At 42.1% G+C, this 21,378-nt stretch overlaps 1 protein-coding gene across 3 annotated transcripts in view; it reads right to left on the bottom strand.

Moving 5' to 3' along the window:
• trim44 (tripartite motif containing 44) overlaps nt 1–21,378 on the bottom strand; it is a 44,936-nt gene that overhangs the window by 21,605 nt on the left and 1,953 nt on the right. For all 3 annotated transcript variants that reach the window (XM_030424796.1, XM_030424795.1, XM_030424797.1), the window contains exons 3-5: nt 19,950–20,027; nt 12,687–12,977; nt 2,691–2,713 (exon numbers count right to left, since the gene is read on the bottom strand). In XM_030424796.1, coding sequence (XP_030280656.1) covers nt 2,691–2,713; nt 12,687–12,977; nt 19,950–20,027 — 392 coding nt within the window. The remainder of the gene's footprint in view (nt 1–2,690; nt 2,714–12,686; nt 12,978–19,949; nt 20,028–21,378) is intronic.

Below are 21,378 nucleotides of genomic sequence, written 5' to 3' on the forward strand. Positions count from 1 at the left end.
TCCCAACAGAACAGCAAATTTGAATCTAACGAGCAGAAATCCTCGGTGCATAACTCCTTTTTTTCTCTCATTGACTGTCTCGCTGTCTTTGTATCCATTTCTTTCTTAAGCACACATCTCAGGAGACCACATAAAAGTGGCTTCCTGGAATTAAAGTGTTGCTGCAGCAATAAGCCCGTTCTCCCCATCCTTCCTCTGTGGGAGTGTGTGTGTGTGAGTGTGTGTTTATGTGTGTGAAGGCTGCCAGAGACACTTTTGTCTCCACTATCGATTGGTATCTTGGACTCCTGATGTTCCACAGCTCCTATGTGATTACATAAAAGCTCAGGCTGCAAAATGTGAGAGTGAACAAATAGTGCATCCGGACTTTCCAGACAAAAAGTAGGTTAACTGTAGAATATGAGATAGAAATGGAATCAATTCATTAATTTAATTGCTTTTCTCTTCAAATTAAATTTACATAACAGACACACTAAATGTCATAATAACACTATAAGCTACTAGCTTACCCTGCATGTTCATACCTCGGAGCACATTATTACACCCATGCAGACGCACACAAACATGATTAACAAGAGATTGCAACGGCTAGATTAGATTCAGATGATAAATGTTATGATTCATACTCTCAAATACGCATAAACATATGCACACAAGACAAACACATGCACACACACATATTAAAAGGCGTAAGTCATGGAGGACGGGGGCTCTGAGTTTGGTTGAGGGGGGTGTAAGCTGGAGAAACGCAAGCAAAATTTGAATCACATGAGAGGCACGAGAGAAGATTGGGCTGAGGGGAGTGAAGCAAGATTTATATTCAGAGGAGGAGAAATCTTGGCAGGCATGGAGTACCTATGTTAAGAGGCTTGGGGAGAGGCGAGGGATCATATTGATGAGGAAGTCCAGGAAAGATGCATGTGGGTGCAGGATTGTGGTCCTGTGGGGATGCTCTGTCTACAGCAGAGATATGGAGCTCAGACAGCGGATTAGTGTTTCTGCTCCATAATCAATTTGCCGTCTGGATCCCATTGCACATAACCCTAAACATGCACTCCTCGCCTGATCCTGCAAAATCTCTCTTCTTCTTTCACCCTCTGCCAATTTCACGTTGTCCCTTTTTTCACCTGCTCACATCTTTGTTTATCTCACCTTCAAACCTGAAGTTGTCCAATCTCAAAACCACTTAACTACACTCGTACATGAAGCTGTCCAGAATTCACTTACTAACCTCTCCCAAACGTCTCTCCCCTAGAATTTCTGTCCACAATGTTGTTTTCCACTAGCCACAGTCGGTTCTGCACCCACTGCATTTTTGGGCAATATGGGGGACTGTGGGAGTAATTATATCAGGGAATGTGTGTGTGTGTGTGTGTGTGTGTGTAGAGAGAGATGTGGAGGTTAACCTTGACTAAGGACAAACTATTAGCTCCATCTCACCCTTGGGTCCAAGCTTGCTGCCATCTGCTCCAGAGCTTAGGGGTCATAATACTGGCTGACCAATCAATAACATATTACATGTTGGCACCGGGCGCCAGCCATGGTCATGACTTTCTTTGCTTATTAAAAGCAAGGCACATCACACTCCAGAGAGGAAATACAGTGCATTTCCAACAAGCAGGGATGCGCCGCAATATCAAATAGTAAGAATTGAAATCCAAAAAAAAAAAAAATGTAATTTATGTTCGCAGAGAAAAAATCATGCTGTCCATCAAAAGTCTAATATTTTCAGCCTTCATTTGAAATAAAGTCTACCCGAAAATAAGGCTCTTGTTTCTGAGGATGGATGTGCTGGCATTTGCAGAAGGTGTCTTGAGCCTGAGTGTGTGTTTATACTGTATGTGTGTCTTTGTGTCTGTAGAGAGGTGGAGTACTCTGAGATGAAAGCCCAGAGAGACAGCCGGGAGGCTGGGCAGAGACAGCAGGTGGTGCTAGGAGTGCTCCTGCTCCGGCTGAAAAGAGGCTGAGAGGTTTTTGTGTCAACAGATCAATAAGAGTAGAACTGGGAGAGCACGATCTATTCCAGATTGTATGACACAGACAGAGATAAAAGGTGAAATATGTAGCCTGGGTCAAATAGAAAAAGGCACAAACAAACTGTAAAAGCAGCTGAAAAATGATATGGCTGCATCTGTCCGGTTCTCCAGTCCTCCCCCTCCTCACATAACCTCAGACACACATAATCAGATTCAGGATAGAAAAAAAATGTTGCTACTATGATGTAGCAGAGGGCGAGACTTGACCTGGTAATAACACAACACGCATGCATATAAGCACACAGGCGCATACGCACTGTTGAAGCCTGTCAGCCGCTGGCCAAGGCCCCTCTTACTGGACCAGGCAGATTGTCACCTCTTTTGATTCCAGCGGGCACACACAGATGAGAGCTACTAATTGCCTTGCTGGGGCACAGACGTGACTCGCATGTGATCGGAAAAGGCACTGGCGGATTGACGTGCATGCAGGTGAGTCTGTAGTGAGTTGCTTGAGTGAGTCACTGAAAGGTGAAAGTTTGACGGGGGAAACGGGCTCGGAAGGTGTGCGTGTTATTATGCATGATTAATACTTGTCAGTCTCGTGGTGCTTGATGGCACGAGGACCTGAGTGAGGAGGTTTTTGGATGTGCCCCTAGTGCCCGCTAAGCTACGCAGTTGTGTAAAGGTGAGCATGAATCACACTGGCAGTCTTACCTTGGCCTGGCCTCAATGTCGTGCTGAAAAAAATGGGAAAGAGAGAGAACAAGAGGAAGAAAGAGAAAGAGGGAGAGAGAGAGAGAGAGAGAGAATAAAACACACTTAAAATCTTTGCACAGGTGTTGAACAAATAAAAAGGTAAACAACGTAATTTACATCCACTCGGGCCGCAGCTGGTGTGGCTCTAAATCTGACCAATTAATTTTCACTTTCATCCAGCAGTTGTGCTCATGTTTAATCATGAGCTTTTAAAGGGGCAGTCTGGGAACAAAGCGCCCAGCGAGCCGCCAACATTATTCACATGCCGGCTTTTGCATTTAACTTTGATCGAGGCTTAAAAAAGATTTTTCAATGTCAAAACAATGGATGTGATTTGTTGACTGCCGGTATGTGACGCTTACGCAAACATTTGCGAGCTAAAAGTTTATTCATGAGCCAGATGAAAAATTTAATCATATTTCAGAGCATTTCAATCTCCGGAGATTGTAAATGCATTACTTCACGAGGCGTACCCGCAACGCTAAAATTATTGCTATGAATCAACATCGGTATTCTTAATATTCAACATGCCAAACACACAGCTCCATGCACCCTACTTGAATAACTGTCATGTAAAACAAAACTACTTGTTAACATCTGCTGACCTCAATTGGTTTATTTTCAGTCAAGAGGACTGCGAGCACAAAACCTTTTAATATTCTGCCCATCGCTGACTGAACCGGACTGGACCTTGTCCTCCAGCGCTAACCTTGCTCTACCAGAGAGGGATTTTTAACGATGTGTAACTAACTAGCGTCTTGAAGCCTGCGCCTCCTCAGCAGCGCAGCAGATTAGAGAAGAGCTGATGACGGGAGGCTGTGGAGCTGTCCGCCTCACTGACTAAGACTTGGCTCTAAATTTAATTAGCTTAAAAATCTGGACAAATAAGTAGTCTCAAATATTGGAACTAAGTGAGATTTCTTTCTTGGTTTACCTTGTCAAACACTTCAATCGACTGAAAAAGTCAATTTGTGAAATCAGAGTGCAGAACTGACATTCGTTTAAGAAGCTCTTGACTAGTTGCTGTGAGGCTGCCTCTACAAAAAGGCACACATTACGGAAAGTCTTTCTGTTCCTCCACCGCTTGGCTGATTAAAAGACCCTCCTCCGTTAGCTGAAAACTAAGAGAATCCCCTAGTCCTCTTAAAATGAGTGTTGTGTTGTGCTCTTACAACCATTTAAAACAAAAGGTAGGCAAGACTAAAAATGTATTGGGGCTGGGCAAAAATGAGTTGATTCATGTCAGTGTACCCTTCCCTGGTGCGCCAATAAGTTGACTGCACGTGGGATATCATCAATCAAGAGTTTCAAACTGCTCTTTGCGAAACCGCTGTAAAATATAAATTCCATGTCTACGGTGGCCCTGAAGTGCAAAACACAACGGCAAGTCAGAAAACACGAACGCAAATGTTAATGTTGTGTTTTCTGATTTGCGTTCATGGTTTTTTGATTTACGTTTGTGTTTTTTGATTTGCGTTCTTGTTTTTTGATTTGCGTTCGTGTTTTTTGATTTGCGTTCGTGTTTTTTGATTTGCGTTTGTGTTTTCTGATTTCCTTTTTTTTTTTGATTTGCGTTCGTGTCTTCTGATTTGCGTTCGTGTTTTTTGATTTGCGTTCGTGTTTTTTGATTTGCGTTTGTGTTTTTTGATTTGCGTTCGTGTTTTTTGATTTGCGTTCGTGTTTTTTGATTTGCGTTCGTGTTTTTTGATTTGCGTTTGTGTTTTTTGATTTGCGTTCGTGTTTTTTGATTTGCGTTTGTGTTTTTTGATTTGCGTTCGTGTTTTCTGATTTGTGTTTGTGTTTTCTGATTTGCGTTTGTATTCTTTGATTTGCGTTTGTGTTTTTTGATTTACGTTTGTGTTTTTTGATTTGCGCTTGTGTTTTCTGATTTGCGTTCGTGTTTACAAACAAAACTCATGACTTCATATCAACATTATGTCTTGAAAATGTGTTACTTGAAGTAAACATGTATTACACTCTGATCCTTCCCTGTCACTGAGGTTACGTAGTGCAGAAACAAGTGATAGGACGGCGGAGGGACAGACACCATTCACCTTATTACAGGACAATGAACCATCAAAATTATTTTGAAGCTGTTATTTCAAGGTAAATATGTTGCTTTATGTAACACTTGCACTATATTTTTCTTTGATCTAATATCAGCGGTTCCCCTGAGGAGATAACATCAACATTAATCATCACACCAACATGTTCTCTGATGCCCTCATAACACCTTCATGTTTCCACTTTCATCATTGATAATATCAGGGTAGTATTATTGATCAGATGGACTGTGCACAGGTCACCAGTCCATTTTGTGATGACGCCTCTCCAAGTGTTGTGCTAGTAATGTGTTTTTGCTTTGACTGCATTGCTACACAACAACGAAAATGGAAAGTTGTTATAGTCCCTATTGTGTGCTTTGTTCTCATTTTGTCCAATTAAAAAGGGCTTTTAAGAGCCATTGCCCACAAAATTGAAAGAAATACACTGGTAGATAGATGCTGATGGCCATAGAGCTTTGTTGCAACTGTAATTACCACAATTTCCCTGCAACAATAAAGAGAAAAATGGCCTCGGGCGGTCCATCAATATGTCCACATTTAAAGAACAAAATGGTCCCTCTAAGAAATACTTAGACTTGTGTGCTTGTCATCAAAAGAAGGAAGCAGAAGCAGCTACATTCATAATTCAAAAACTACATCAAACTTCATAGAATGATGTGTTCTTGAATGGTTTCCCAGAACAGATGATCTATTGGGGTACCGCTGGCAAAGGGAAGCTACCTCTCGTTTTGAATTCTTATTGATGTTGTTTGAAGTGATTATGTATTCTCAAGGGTTAATTTTCTTAACAAAGATGTTGTCTTTATCTCCTGCCCAGGGAATACAGATGTAAAGTAGCATATAGCTAACTCTGATACAGCTAAGACACTGTGCAAGGCCTCTGTAAAATTAACAACACATTTAAAACAAATTATATTATAAAATTTAGGGAAATTAGTATCTGTAATAAGCTTACCTTCATCTGTATTTAGTATACCGCAATGATCTATAAGGAATGCCTACGTCTAAACTGAAAGATAAATGTGATCTGGCATTTCATCAATTCAGTAATAAATATTAAAACTGTAGAAAATAATAAGTATACCATTAATCTAGTCAAGTTTAGTGATCGTAGCACCTTTTAGGACAAAAGGATCTCCTAATTAGCACAAACACACGCTTAATTATTGAGACATGATCACTTTTTATAGCTTTTTTAAATTTTCCAACGTGTATTAATCACTCAAAATGTACGAAACTACTCTGCGTGGAAAAGAGGAGTCCTCACACCGAGCCTCAGCTTATTTAAAAGGTAAGCAAAAGGCTGCTTTGTTTCAGATCAGCCTCTGAGCAGTTCATTGTGACCTGGGTCACGACTCAGTCAGTGTTGGGTCACTGGCGCAGACTCTCAATGCCTGGCTAATGAGGCATCTTGGCTTTGTTTTCATGCTAGGAGTCCCTTAAGGCTTAAAGAGCTTTGAGCCTCTGCTTTTATAAACAGGATCACAGACTAAAGCAACCTTATAGAATCCTTTCAGTCATACATGTGTGAAAGTGGCCCAAAGCAGTTCCACAATAAAAGTGGGCGGTGCGAACACAAGTGGGCTGCATGTTCACATGTGCACCAATACCGCAGGACATGTAAGTGGATCTTATACATCTAATCTGTATAAGCAGGGATGTGTATTTAGTTATATAGCATGAGTTTATGTATATCTATTTATATTCATGTATTAACAATTACACCAATTAGCCATTAAAAGGACAAGAAGGTGAAGCAAGTAACATTTATCCTCTCGTTACAGTGTGTTCTGTTGGGAAACCTTGGGTCCTGGCATTTATGTGGATGCCACTTGACACACACCACAAACCATGAAAACACAGTTGAAGATCAAGAACAGGGGGACCATGGATAAGAGCTCAAGGTGGCAACCTGGCCTCCAAATTCCCCAGAGCCCAGACCGATCAATCATCCATGGGATGTGCAGTAACGAGTTTGATCCATAAGGGCCCCATCGTGGATCGGACTTGCCTCTTACCCGTCACAACAAGGACACAGATTCTGTGTTGTCTTGCACCCGGGCGTTCGAGACAGATCCTTTGAGTCCTGTGGTCTGTGAGGTGGGGCCTCCATGGATCAGACTTGTTCTGACACGTCCCACAGATGTTAGATTGGATTGGGATCTGGGGAATTTGTATGCCACGTCAACGTCTTGAGCGTTTTATTACATTCCTCGAGCCATTCCGGAGACGTTTTTGTGGTGGGGCTGGGTGCACTGCTCTGCTGGTGGTGGTGGCTGGTTGTGGTGGGACTTAATGATTCCCAGCAGGAGACAGGATCCTTTTAACGACAGATGCACATTGTACATACAGCACAGCATCTGTCTCTACCTGAGTCTTTTCGGTAGAGCATCCTCTGCACTCCCTTCTTGATATATCAATGGTATTTTAATTACTGTATAGTCATCAGGGGGTGCTCCAGTAAACATGCTGCGCAGTTGTACAAATGAGTACCTACTGGCACTTTTTTTAATGAAAATGTGGAGACTGCGAATTCTGATAATAAATGGACTCAAAAAAAGCCAAAGTCTATTACCATATTCTCCCTCTAGCTCCCACTGATTGGTCAATTTTCAGAGCGCTTGTACCATCCCCGCACTGTCTATTTTTGTGTGCATGTGTATTTACACCTGTGTTTCTTTGTCTGCTTTAAAAGAAAGATGTGAGATTATTAAGAGAACCAGAGGTAATTTGTTTGTTTGACCCCAAGCCAGAAGACTCACCTCAATTATTATGTGCTCTATTCTTTAGGGAGCAGTTGAAAAAATGAGTTTTATGCAGGTGAGTAATATTTTACATCATAGCTGCTCAATGCCACATGCCTGGAGCTACATGGCTGCAGTTTGTGATATTCTTTCAAAGCAGCAAATCCCTTTTTCTGACTTGGCTCTGAAGCTGCCAGTCTTTCTTTTATTCTAAAAGTTGGAATCGAGTTGCTACTTTTGAAAAAGTGCTGGAGGCCACAATTGCAGCTCTCTGGCACAAGGGATTAGATTGTGCTTAACATGTAGAAGAATAAACAAAAACCAAAAGAACAACACGGGTCAGCTCATTTGAATATGCATTTTCACACATGCAATGTTAAAAGTACTGTAACTATTTCTGGAATAAGTGTTGTACAATACTGCAGTTTTAGTTGGTGGTGGGCTGTAGTGCAGAAAAAACAGATTCATTAAACAAATTAATTTCACACTGTTGACTAAAAGCTGGTCTAAACATCACCGTCAGCCCTCATAGACAAGAGTTCCCTCATCATTTAAGGGGTGGTTACATAACTTTTTTTGTGTTTTTCAGGTTTTTATATCATTCTGTAGCTTTCCAGTAGTATTTCTTAGGTATTCAAACATCAAACATCCAACATCCAACATCCAAACATTTCAATGTTGGTGATTGTTGTTTTAAAGGTCAAAATGCTACTTCCCTGGAGGTGTGGTTGAACTACACTCTCAGACACGAGGCTGGCCAGTGGCCACACTCAGCGGTAGGGCTGGGCGATTATGCTAAAAATAATAATCACAATTATTTTGATTGATATTGAAATCACGATTAATAAACAAGATTATTCACTGATTTCAAAAAAAGTATTTATTGAGCCACCAAAACTCAACTTTAAATATAACTTTTAGAAAAACAACCAGATAGATTAGTAACAAGTAAAAAAGTAAATGATAATATTTGTATGTTGGCGTGATGGCAACTCGTACCGCTTGTCCAAAGTGTTGACCAGTCTCTTGAAGCCTGGGTTGCTAACTGTACTGATAGGGCACATGTCCTTAGCTAGCATGAATGTCACAGCCTCCGTTATCTCTCGCTGTCGCTGGGAGCTGGTGGGATATGGAGCGGCATTGTAAAGAGTGTCCTCAATGGAGGACTGTGTTGCGGTGGCTGTGGCTGAAGTTGGCGCTCTTGCACTTTTTTGGGTCTTTTGCTCCTTCAATACTTTGTCATAGACCACTTTATGGTTAAATAGATGTGTCGTGTTGCCCTGGGGTGCAGACATGACGGTGTGACAGACTTTGCAAACAATCTCCTTCTGCTCCACGTCTGACGATTTGAAGCCAAAATGTCTCCAAATGACCGAAGTTGTCCTACCTTTCTTTTCAACTAAAGGCTCAGGCTGCTTTTCTGCCATGCTGTCAATCACTCGTTCCACAATTGATCCACACACTCACTGCTGCAGCTGCAGGCGACACAGGTGCGTTCACTGTGCATTTACAGCGCAGTAATTTGCAAACACGAAGCGCGGTGGCTCGTTAATCGTTTTTCTTCGATTACAGTGTTTTCATGATCGTGAGAAGCCAAAATCGAAATCGCGATCAGAATTCGATTAATCGCCAACCCTACTCAGCGGGTTGAAGAATACGCTTCGGCTGAATACACATAAAATCCAGCAATCAGGCAACTTCTCACAGGATTGTTTTGGGCTTTAGGATGTAACCACCGGGACGCAGTCAGAAAATGTTTTATTTTTCTGATTTGTTCCCTCTACTGCTGCTCCCCGTCTTTATTCCCTCTATAGCTCGCTCAACATCGTCTCTCTCTGTTTCCCTCGTTGAGCTGGGGAATAATAATCGTGTTTTTACAAGCAGCAACTGACAAATTCTGCATTGTGTGCCTCTAAATGACGGTTTAATACAAATTTTGTAAAAAGCACAATTTTTCACTCCTTGCGTCTCCCCACGTCTTCCAAGCTAACATTTAAAGCAGAAATGCAGTAAAGAGGCAAGTGAATGATTGTAGTTTGATGTGCCATCTGGAGACACTGCCACTATGAGGCAGACGGAGGAACAGTGGAAGAGTGAGTGAGCAAGCTGGAGATCACCGAGACTCTTCGCATCTCCAATGTCGTACCAAAGACAAAAACTGCTGCAGGCGTTGCCGGCTTCAGGTGCAACTTATTGTGTGTATCCACATAAACACAATAAGATGCATCATTGCTGGCTAAGTACTGTAAAGTGCTGCATAAGCCCCCTCTCTACACCTACACACACACCTCTCCTGTGACCATATATTTACAAATAACACAGCCCATTACTCACTCGAGCAGTAACTAACACATGAGAATAAACAGGGTAACCATTGGCATTCAATTAGGTCCTTAATGAACTTGGCCCACCGTGGATTAATTTCTCAGCAGAGAAGAGCAATCTGCACATCAGCTTCCACCATTACAGCAGTCTCCCAGGTCCTGCACAGCATTGCCCAGGGAGCACTCAAGGCTCTTTTCCTGACTATGGTGAGTAAAATATGGAGAGTGACAAATGAACCAATGGGATATTGCCATTTGGGACCTATAAGCAGTAACAGCCTGCTCTTCTGTGTTTCAATGAGGGATGAGGAAGTGAAGCCCTGCAGAATCTCAAGTGACATGTGTTGCACTTCTGGTAGTGTTTATGTACAGCATGTGTATAAATTATACAGTATAGCTGCACACATGCTCAGGTGCAAACATTATTTTGACTAAGGGGCTTGTATGTAAGAAAAGAGGGAAACAGCTGCTGTGTTAATGACAAATAGTGTATCCGGAGGACAAACATAGTTACACTTGTGCCTCATCAGGCAACAGCTCAGGATTTATTTGCACCTTATTACCTGTCGACTGTACCAGAGCAAAACTGCATTTCTCTACAAGAACACAACGTATGCCCCGGATAAAAACAGCCAGCCTCACCACTCATTTGGAACAAAGCTGTGCACAGCGGCACCTGTTTACCATATTCATTTGATCATAATGACTATGCAGCAGGTGCCACAGTCATTAGAGGGATAATCCTTTATGTTTAAGGTCTGAGATCAAGCCTCCGTGGCTGCAAGGATTTCTCAGTTAGGCCACATCAGATGCAGATAAAGACATGCTGAGGTTCCATTGCTGACTATCCCATAAAGCATCACCGATAACTATGTGCAGAATGCAGCGTAAAGGTGGCTACACACGATCTGCAACATAAGAGCTTTGTGCTGGCTGGCAAATTGTTTGTAATTGTTTATTGACAAGACAGTGGGCACTCAGTTTTACAAGGCCGCCCTTAGTAACAACACTGGCACTGGACCAGTGTTGGGAAAGTTCACTTTCTACATGAACTAGTTCAAAGTTCAGTTCACACATTTTAAAATTAACAAGTTCAGTTCATAATTCAAAATTGAAGTTCCAAAATGAACTAGTTCATAGTTCTTTTTTTTGTTCAATATGTTGCTGCGAGCTATTATTTTTGTAAATGATTGCCACAGCCCATTTAGAACCACAGACAGCTATTATTCTATTCTATCAGTTTTAACACTGAAACTGCAGCTCTCTGACAATATACTGCAAAACCAGGTTGTCCAGCTGCAGCATTAACAGTGATTTGGGTGGTAGAGGATCTGTTTTGGCTGCCGTGTCTTTTGATTTTTTATTCACTTGCACATGCCTTGAAAGGCTCGCCTGGTGCTTTAGTTCAATGTGCCGCTTCAGGTTCGCTGTTGACGTTGCTGATGTACGGAGTTGCTTCTTGAAACCCAGCGGGCAAAGTTTACACAAAAAGGTCAGATTTTTCCCACCTGGATCATCACTGACCTTTTCATAAAATTGTTTTAAGTAATCATACAAAGATGCCATATTAATGATGGAGGCAGAGTCTGAGGTAGTGCTGCTGTCGTCATTTGATTTTGCCTCCATGCTTAGCACATTGATGACGCAAGCGGCGGTGCGACTCTGTGGAGGTGTTATGGGTGTTGCCATGTGTTATGTCCGTTCAGGACGAATTAATCTATGTTTGTTTGGTAACGCCTCACTGCATGTTTAGTATGCAGCTGTTTCTGTCTGAAATAGTTAAGTCTCGTTTCCGCTACATATTAAGGCCTGTTCACGGTGTGTTTTAGCCGGTTTTCACCTAGAAGGCTCGATGGAAATCTGTCACTGTCTTGAGCGAAGTTAAACTGTGAGAGTGCGCCGTTCATAAACGCCAGAATGAAAGCTTTCACAATAACGTTCATCAGGCAGAATACAGTACGTTCAGTTCACGTTCACCCAAAATATGAACGAGTTCATGAACGATCGTTCATTGAACGCGTTCATGCACAACACTGCACTGGACCTCTGTGTTTAAAGTTCAGATTAATTCATCACTGACCCTGTTTGCTGAGGTTGTTTCAAAGTGCTTTGAGGCCTTGTGATGTGATGTGGCCTCCAGATCTAATGCATTACTTTTCATTAATTCTGGTAAGTGCTTTCAAGTCTCAATAAAAATGTTAACTACAAGACTGACATATCAAATTAAGTTGTTTGAGCCAAGTTTTAAACCAGCTTACATCTCAGAATCAAGTGGATCTCGGTAAAATTGGTCAGACTAGATCACATAGGTAAGTTTAAAAAATGCAACAAACATAGACTGTCACTGGGACTTGACTACATCGCAATTGAGAGTTCTACCATTTAATATTGTAGCTAACAGTATGAAGATACTGTAGGAACTTGGTTAGTTCCCTTGTAGTCGAAACTTCCAAGCTGAAAACATCACACTAAATAAATTACGGCATGCTGAATGTGACACACTAGGCTTCTGTGACATTATAAACATGCAAATCATTCTACAAACACGAGATATTATAGTGTAAATCTATTGGTCCCTCTCATTCAATTTGATTAAATTCAGAAGGCTACATGATGCATCAACATTTTTGCTACTTTATAAACATAGCATATTGTAAAGCTCCATAATCAAAATAAACAAATGAACTGACTCCAATTAACTCTGCTCATGCTCAGTCATCCTCACCAAAACTGGGAGAGGAGACCAAGATGGCATACGAGTAACCACGTCTGTTGTGCCTCTAGCCCTTTAAGGATGACGAGGAAGGAAGGTTTTCTCACCTGCACTCTGTGGGCTGGTCCGGGCGCTGCTATGAGCGCCTGTGCGACCATTGCGGGACCTCCTGCCTCTGCCTGTTCCAAAAGGCACAGCTGGTTCGTGATGTCGGCCATCTCTTCCTGTAGGCGCTCAGTCTCGACACTGATCTCGGCAATTTTCTCAGCGGCTGACGCCGTCAGGAACGCCTCTTTGAGGTCTACGAGGTGAAGGGTCCTCTTCTCCTCCAGACGCACCAATCTGCGGAGCTCATCAAACTGGATGTTCACATATTCCTCTAGCTCATCTGTGGACATCTAGGATATGTTGAGGTGCAGGACACAGACAGGGAGACAGAGATAGATATTGGGCCGCCATTTCAGATTAACTTGCATGAAGTACATCACTGTAGGCATGAATCATTGAGATGAAGTCATAAAACAGAGAAGCAAAGATAGAGACAGACATCAAAACGTCTGAACGTCCACAGGCGAAACAGAGATACATACTGAATGACCAAAATAAGAGAGCAGACAGATATTTCTGTCTTTTACATTGACATGTGAATATTACTTTAACTAACCCACTGGTCTCAGTCATGCGGTAGCTAATTGATAGCATGAATCAGCTCCCCTGGAGGCAAACTTCATGCATCCCATCTGTAGATAGAGACCTCAGAGGCTCTTTCTACCACAGCAAGCCATCTGTTTGGCTTTCAGGCCAACTGAGCTTCTCGCTGAGATACCTTTTTTAATTCTTTCCCCAGTTCCCCCGATGAGGCTCTCTTTAGCTATGACTCATTACGTTAAAACACCTCAATAAACAGACGCCTCCCTGCAACCCGTCCCACCGAGATGGCTCCACCTGCAACGCAGATCTTGTTGTGAGGTAAAACACCCCAAAGTCCCTTGTCATGATCCGTGGTCCCGAATATGTTATAAATCGCTTCAATCAGTGAACATAGCTGCTCAGTCTTTCCTCTGCCCTTGAGGAGAACTTCACCCTCTTCCTTGCCATCCATTTTATCTTGTTTCCCCTCAGCCTCCCTCTCTCCAGTGGAGCAAGGAATCATCAGTCTTTACTGAGGCTGGCAGAGCCACGACCCCCAGGGACCCAAAGTTTTATCGTGCATTTGCCATTCTTGCACAAGCAATCAGATTCTCCAAATTGCCCATTAAACCAAGCGCAAAAAAGTAGCAGTTTTAATTTATTTTCTTTGTATGAGCAGAGAAAAAATCAGCACATTGTTCATTCTGAATCAGACAGGGAGACTTAGTTAACATCTAATTGGAAAGCAAAGAGTCATTTTCTCTTTTTAGCCCCACCAAAAATCAATGGCCTGAAAGCATGTCTGATGAATTAGTAACAGTAAACTGCAACTGCCTTGGACTGGCAACATGTTCCATTCCTTGTCCAGAAAAACATCTGTGAATGTGGAGAGACTGAGGCCTTATTTTCCAAATCTGTCTTTTCATGCCGCTGGAAGCTCTTAACAGGGCAATGGTGGGAAGTGCTCAAATATCATAAATCCTGCTAAATTACAATATAGGCTGATTAAATCTACTAGAAGCCTCATCATTTAAAACGTGAGCAGCGAGCACTTAAAACGCACATTAAGAAATGACAAGGCATTTACTACGTCATTTTGTACAGGGACAAAAAATTTAATGCTCAAGCTGTTGCTCATGCTGTGACGTCTCAGGCATCGTCCTCCAAGTTGGCTCTGATTTAGGTGTCATGGACACCATGATGGATCAACATATTTAATATTCAAGTCCAATTCCCCTGGAAATGTGAATAATCCTTTCAATTTGGACATCTGTGAAGGCATTTTCATTTAATATCAGCTAGCCGAGAGGAATACAACTGTCTGTCAAAGTTTTCAATAACATCTATGAATTTATTAACAGCCAGCAGTCGTGGCAGTGATTGCTTCATTAGTTAATTCCATGTCAGGCATAGCTTTAGCATTCAGCTACTATCGTGAATAATAATGAAGAATTACATTTTAGCCATTTATTTTAAAAGGAAATGAAACTATCTTCGTATTGAGGATGAAGGTCGAAGCTCGTGCTGGCTAATGTCAGCTAATATTACACAGCATGTCTTCTAACATCAATTAGCTGACTTTATATCTCTTCACTACTTTTGCTGATGTTAAATTGTGTTTTTGGATTACCCGTGATGCCGTTACTGACCACAGTGATCGCTGGTCATCATAAGTATAATAGTTGCAAACATCTTTGACTGTGTCTGGTTCCATTTCAGTTCACGTGACACAATATTACACACACTTGTGTATATTTTGCTCTTTTGTGGTCACAACAAGCTTCAGAGAATGGTAGCGAGCAGTCAGCATAAATCATGAAGAACAATGCCATCCAAGAACAAAGCTACAACATGAATAGAGCTGACAGAATTGATCCATAAATCTTATCGCTTTTAGTATCTTATCTGTCATCGATCTGACACATTCCATCAACACATCTCACAATCTCCAGGACCTCCGCAGAGCCGACCGCTCTCTCGTAGAGTCCCCGTGGCCTCGGCAGCAGATGGGAGTCTGGGATCAGTGCTCTTTGTGTTTGTAGAGCAGGAGCCCTCTGCCCTTGGACCTTTCACTCGGTGACAGAGCTTGCAAGGAAGGAGCATTCATGCACGCTAATCTTAATTTGCATTACTGCAAGCTGAGGCCATGAAATGAGGCCTCGGGAGAGACGGCCGGCACACTGCTTACAAGGGCAGGGTGAGAGTAAGGACAGGAGATGAGGCAGAGAGCACAGGCAGAGGCAGGACATTTGGAGAGCAGATTAAAAAAGCTAATTTCTTTGTCAAGCAAAAGGTGCGACGGTGGGGAAGCAGATAAGGGAAGTTAAATTCTTTTTAAGTCATGGTTTTGAACATGCTTTGCATTATTACTTTACAATCTCTGTTATCTGAGAAATTTAGAAATGATTGTAATGCAACCAAAGGAAGGACTAAAAAGGTCAGTTCAGACTTGACCAAGTTGATGCCAGCTTGAACTTTTATTTCATTACTTCATGGACAATATAAGTGAGATAAAACCGGTGGAAAATCTCACTGTGACTGAAAGTGTGTCTTCAGAGCAGAAAGCTGGGATCTGTGGCTTTCTATAATTAGAAAACCTCTCAGACATTCCTCAAACACTTTATGTGATTACAATATAGCAAGACACTCAAATAGAATTAACTTCACACACTAGTGTGCTTGTGTGACTGGCTACCAAAAAAAGGTTGTGCTACTCATTAGTGTTGTTGAAAAAAAAAACTGCGGAAACACAACCAAAGCCCTTGGGAATGAAAATACATCAGTGTAAAACAACAACAAAAAGCCGCACAAAGAGTTACTTTGGTGAGACACACTGAAATGGAAAACAAAAGCGAACTGAAAACAGCTCACAACAAATATCAGAGTAGCTTCAGCGTTTAATTTCGACCTCTTCAACCGCTCAGGGGGTCTTTCATTGCAAAAGCAATTTAATTTCCAGTTAACTCCCAAAGTTTCATCAGACACCAAAAATGTCATTCGAACATTACACAACAGTATCATGCTCTGGACATCAAGAATGGACGGGTTGATAAAACAGTGAAATATTTCCCAAAAATGAGACATCCCGCAGCTTTAACGAAGTGATGAAAAATGCAGATGCACAACATTTTTTGTTTGTTTTTTTTTCTAAATCAGCATGAAAAGGTGAAAACTTTTAATCTGAACTTTGATGCTTCGATGCATTGATGCACTCGAGTTTAAAGGGTTAACTTTCTTTAAATGTTCTCACTACTGAATCAGAGCCGGCCCTGCTGCTGTTTCTGAGGTCTGTTTTGTGTGATGCTCTTTTAAACAGGCCTAAAAAGCATTAATAGAACATTAGGAGTAAATGGATTTGAACTGTCCTTGCCCTTGGCAATAGTGGCCCCATTCCAATTGAACACTGCGCTCTGTCTTTCTCTCTCGGGCTCTCTTTTATCTCTTTCAGAAATTAGATTCTCCAATTTAGCCTCTAAAACAACACGGCAACACATAGAAAGTTAATTTGAAAAACACCGGCTCCTCTTCAAAAGTCATATAAAATAATATAAAGTGGGGAGGCAAGGGAAGTTAAAAGAGGGAGAGGAAAAATAAGACAGAGGAACTTTGGTTTTTATAACAGCAGAGTTTCAATATCCAGAACCTTTTTATTGGTTTGGAGAGAAGCAATGTCAGCCAAGCAACTTTCTGGGGAATGATACCGAGTAATTCAATTAAAATGCCGTGAGTAGAGATAGAAAGGGAATGACAGCCTTAAAGAGCAATGGGAGAGGGGGAAGAGGGAGCGAGGAGGGGAGGGGGAGTAAAGGATGAGGTAGAGAAGGACAAGAAAAAGCAAGATGAATAAACCTAACAGCAGCAGCCAAGTCTTTTCATGCCTCTGCCGTCTGTTGCTCAGCCTCGCCTCCCTAAGACAGCTTTAATGTGTCTGCTGCTCTTGTAGATTTTATGAGGCAGGGAAAATGGATGTAGCCGCTGCACACACATATACGCATTTGTGACTTGGCTTATGTTGCTTCCAGATATCGGACTTCTCCCTCTCTCTCTCTCTGGGTGCCCGGGAAGACACCCTGCACGGCAAAAAGCGAGTAAATAAAACATGAGAGTGAGGTAAATACCCCGACTACCTGCTGTCCTGGCCTGATGCCACATCATGCTTTTCCTATCATCTTCCAGCTCTTTGTGGACAAGCTGACTGGCTTACTGACAGACAGTCATCGAGGCCCCCCATGTAACGTTTTGCCTCTGGTCGTCCATTAATATGTATGCGGACTCATCTCTGTTTTTTTTCTGCATTATATTCCATTCCCCGGTGGTGAAAGGAGATATGAGCTTTGAGAGATTAAATTCCCCCCTCCTGCGGCACAGCACATAATTAAGCAGGCTAGATTTAACACCAGCTGAGGGTTAAATCATTGCATTCACCTTTCACCTCCTCACAGGCGCCTATTTTTCTCTAAAGTCCCTCACCGTGCAATTTCACCTCCTTCACCAACTTCTGCATGTCTATCACCTTCTCTTTCTGCCTCTGCGTCTCACACACACACACACACACACACACACACACACACACACACACACACACACACACACACACACACACACACACACACACACACACAACTTTCCTCACCAGGAGCAGTCACTCTGATGGTTGCCTGTCATGCATATTAAGACACGCTGACATTTGAGAGTGCAGAGAGGACACACCGACAAATCCACATAATGGTCTCTAACCCAGTGCCCTGTGAGCGAGCAGGTAAGTGCTTTTTCGCCGGGCATGCAGCACCTCTACAACGGAACGGCGCAATACTAAATGTCCAGGAAGTCCTTGGGGCAGCATTGATATTTCAGTATGATAATAGACATGAACTCGGGTGGGGTGCCGGCTGCCAGCAAAAAAGTGTTACCTCTCGCAGGCCAGTCAAATTAACCTTCTACATTGTGCCACTGTGCTTGGGTCACACCTCTGCAGGTACTGAGAGAAGCTCCTGTGTGCCACCGCTCTCCGAATGGGTAAAGAGACTACTATAAGGCAGCACAGGCAGCACAGGGGTAATTGAGGGAGCAGGTGCAGCCGCCATTAATGGTGAGACCATTGCTGAGACCTACATCCTGGATCCCGCCGCTCACTGTTACATCTTTCACTGCACAACGCCTAACTGTCTGTGGCAGAACATGCCCCCGCTATGGCATCTGTAATGGAACTACAGCCACTGTTTTCAAGGTTGACTTGTCATGAAAATTCAGTTTGCAGCTTTTGTTTTGGTTTATATCCAGAGAGAGGCGATGGTGTGCGAAATGCAACCCGCTTTCCAGGCGGCAACTCTGTGAAGGTTGGACATAAAGGTTGAAATAAGTTTGTGATCATTATTTCAGCCCGTGGCCGCATATATAGAGGGGTATGTGAAAGATCTGAACAGAGAGAGAGAAATGTCTGTAAACTGCGAGAAGGTCAAATACAACTGTTAATAAAATAAATACAAAATAATACATAAATACTCACTTACTCATTGTGAGGGTGTAATGAATACACATTCGTTTTGTTTTTTAAGGAAGTCCTGCTTGTTATCTATATATTACACTACACCCACTCCTAAATTAAACACAAGGGTTTTTTCAATGAGGTGAAATAAAGTTCAAAGAGGGATTAAAATCAGCTAGAAGCTCTTCTCTATTCTGCATTTCTCTCTGTTTTACACACAAGAATGAATCATTCACAGTCACTTTCAAAATCTGACCTGTGACGCCGGACAACAGTGCTGAGTCAAAAAAGTGACATCATCTGAAGACTGAAAGTGAGATGAGTCAGTACATAATGATGCCGTCACCCGCTTGAAGCTGAATTATATCTGCAGAAACCAAATAGCCTAGATCTGTGATCTGTGAACAGGGACGGCATGATAAATATATGGATTGAAATAATTAGCTCTCATGTTTACAACCCAATGTCTTCATGACATAATCTCTCTCTAATCCCTCTTTATCTCATCTAGACTGCTGTGTCTCCACCGCTGCAGTGTCTACACTGCTGCAGTGCTTACTGCTGTACCCACTGAATTAGAAATGAGTAGTGGTTCATTTTTGTGTTCCGTTGTGGCTCTCCATGGCTTGAAACCATGCCATCAGAAAAAAATACATTTTTTGTTTTTTTTTAATTACGGTAAGGACGAAAATTGGATATGGAGCAATCCCAACTGGACTAGGTGGTTATTAATCATGGACTGGGGCAACTGAAATATAGAGCAGCATGTAAAATATAAAATTGGACCTGCAAGGTCTGCAGGGTTAATTTGACAGGCTGTCTGAGACTGCTTGGCCTAATTATGGAGGAGATAGGATTCAAAGTAGACTAGCATGTTCCTTGGAGGAACAAACCTTGAAGCAACTTGTGTTTATTCTATTAAAGTGGATCATTATATTAAAATACAACAAACGAAAGTGCAGATTATGTCATACATGTGTACTGTCCCTATGACCATCACCACTCAATTATCTTTATTTACACTTAAACTGTGCTGACAGACTTCTTTGAAGGAAAATCAGCTTGCGAGGTCAAATCCAATTTTTTAGCTGCAGAGAAATTCTCTTTTCACTTGATAAGAGTTAGTTGGAGCTCATTACTAAATGAGAACAGTTGAGAGAAAATCTTTGGGGAGAAGTTTTCTAAAAATGGCCATTACTGTTTAATTAGTGTGAGCACTTGGCTCAGTGTTCTGCATGCAGGAGTTTTCTCTCACCTCGGGGTTGGTCCACTTGGTCTTGATCTTTTCAGCCATCTGTTGTGTGCAGCCCAGCAGGTCATACCCCTGCCTGCTCTACAAGTCGAGCAGAAAAAACACACAGTTAACAAAACAGAGTAACAATGATCAACACACCAAGTTAGCTAGTTATTAGTTTATCATTAAGCTGTTAGTGGGCACGTTCGCAAAAGCTTCTCATCACTGATAATGTGACCAAATGTCTGGATTGATGCTTTTAGAAGATGTTAGTCTGTAAGTAAAAAGGCATGGTGCATCCTTGAGAACTCACTTCTTGTTTGACATGGTCCATACTCAGTGCACTACACCGTGACAGGAAATCATATCACCACTGTGGCAGATAAAGCGTTCTTTCACATGAATACACCGACACAAAAAGCAGGACAGAAGCTCTGAGTAAGTTTAGAGTAAATAATGTGGCTTTAGGCTGTGCATGTGTGTGTGTGACCCCCTTTGTCCCTCATCAATCCATATGTGGCCATGATGGCCAATGAAGTGTGCTGCTCTAGTTCGGGTTTTTCTGATGTATAGCCATGGGGCAGAGGACTTAACTCTGTATATTTCTGGCAGCACACCATGAGGGTCATTGACACTGTAGCTAAATGCACCTGCTCTGTGGCAGTTTTCAAATTGAGGCTCTCACTGTGCTTACTTTTCTATGTCATTTTTATTCCAGCGTTCACAAACAAAGCCCTTGACTTTTCAAAAATATTAATCCAAAGCTAAATCCTGGTTTTTGATGCGATCACGCCTTGTTAATTGGTCCGCTGTGCAATAACAAGGTCTGGATGTGTTCAGTGTGCTGATAACACCTGATTCTAACTGGTAACATACTCATCACAAATACTATATACACTGCAGTACTGGGCTCGTAGTGATGATGAAATAAAAGAAAATCCAGCACAGCGTTTAACACAGCTTACTGGACAGGCTGCGATGCTGCTCCTAACGACTGGGCCTATTAAACCCACCTGAAGCAAAAAAGGCCATCTGGGAAATGGAGGAAGGGTCAAACCGTAATTGGTGCCAACCGAAATGGACGTCAGGGTTATTTAGAACGTTTAATTTCCATTTCACAGTGGTCACAGAAATTATTTATGGAACTGTAAAAGTGAATCAATTTATAAAAGATGGCATGTGGGTGATCATGAGACATTGTTAAGTTTAAACATTACACAGGGCCCTCGTGAGTTGACTTAAAGACTACAGGGCCTCCAGCTATTGGCATACTACTTAATACTGAATTAGAAATGCAAACCAGAGAGGCCACTGTCTGAATACATTATGTTATACATTACGGAGCAGCAAATGTGGAGCACGCCGTTATGATCGCGTACAGTAGATGGCCTACAGTGGATCAGACAGTGCTGTACTGCAAGATATAAACCTGTCATGTTCTGAGCGTGTG

The sequence above is a fragment of the Sparus aurata genome, chromosome 8 (genome assembly GCF_900880675.1).
Source record: "Sparus aurata chromosome 8, fSpaAur1.1, whole genome shotgun sequence".
Taxonomy (NCBI): domain Eukaryota; kingdom Metazoa; phylum Chordata; class Actinopteri; order Spariformes; family Sparidae; genus Sparus; species Sparus aurata.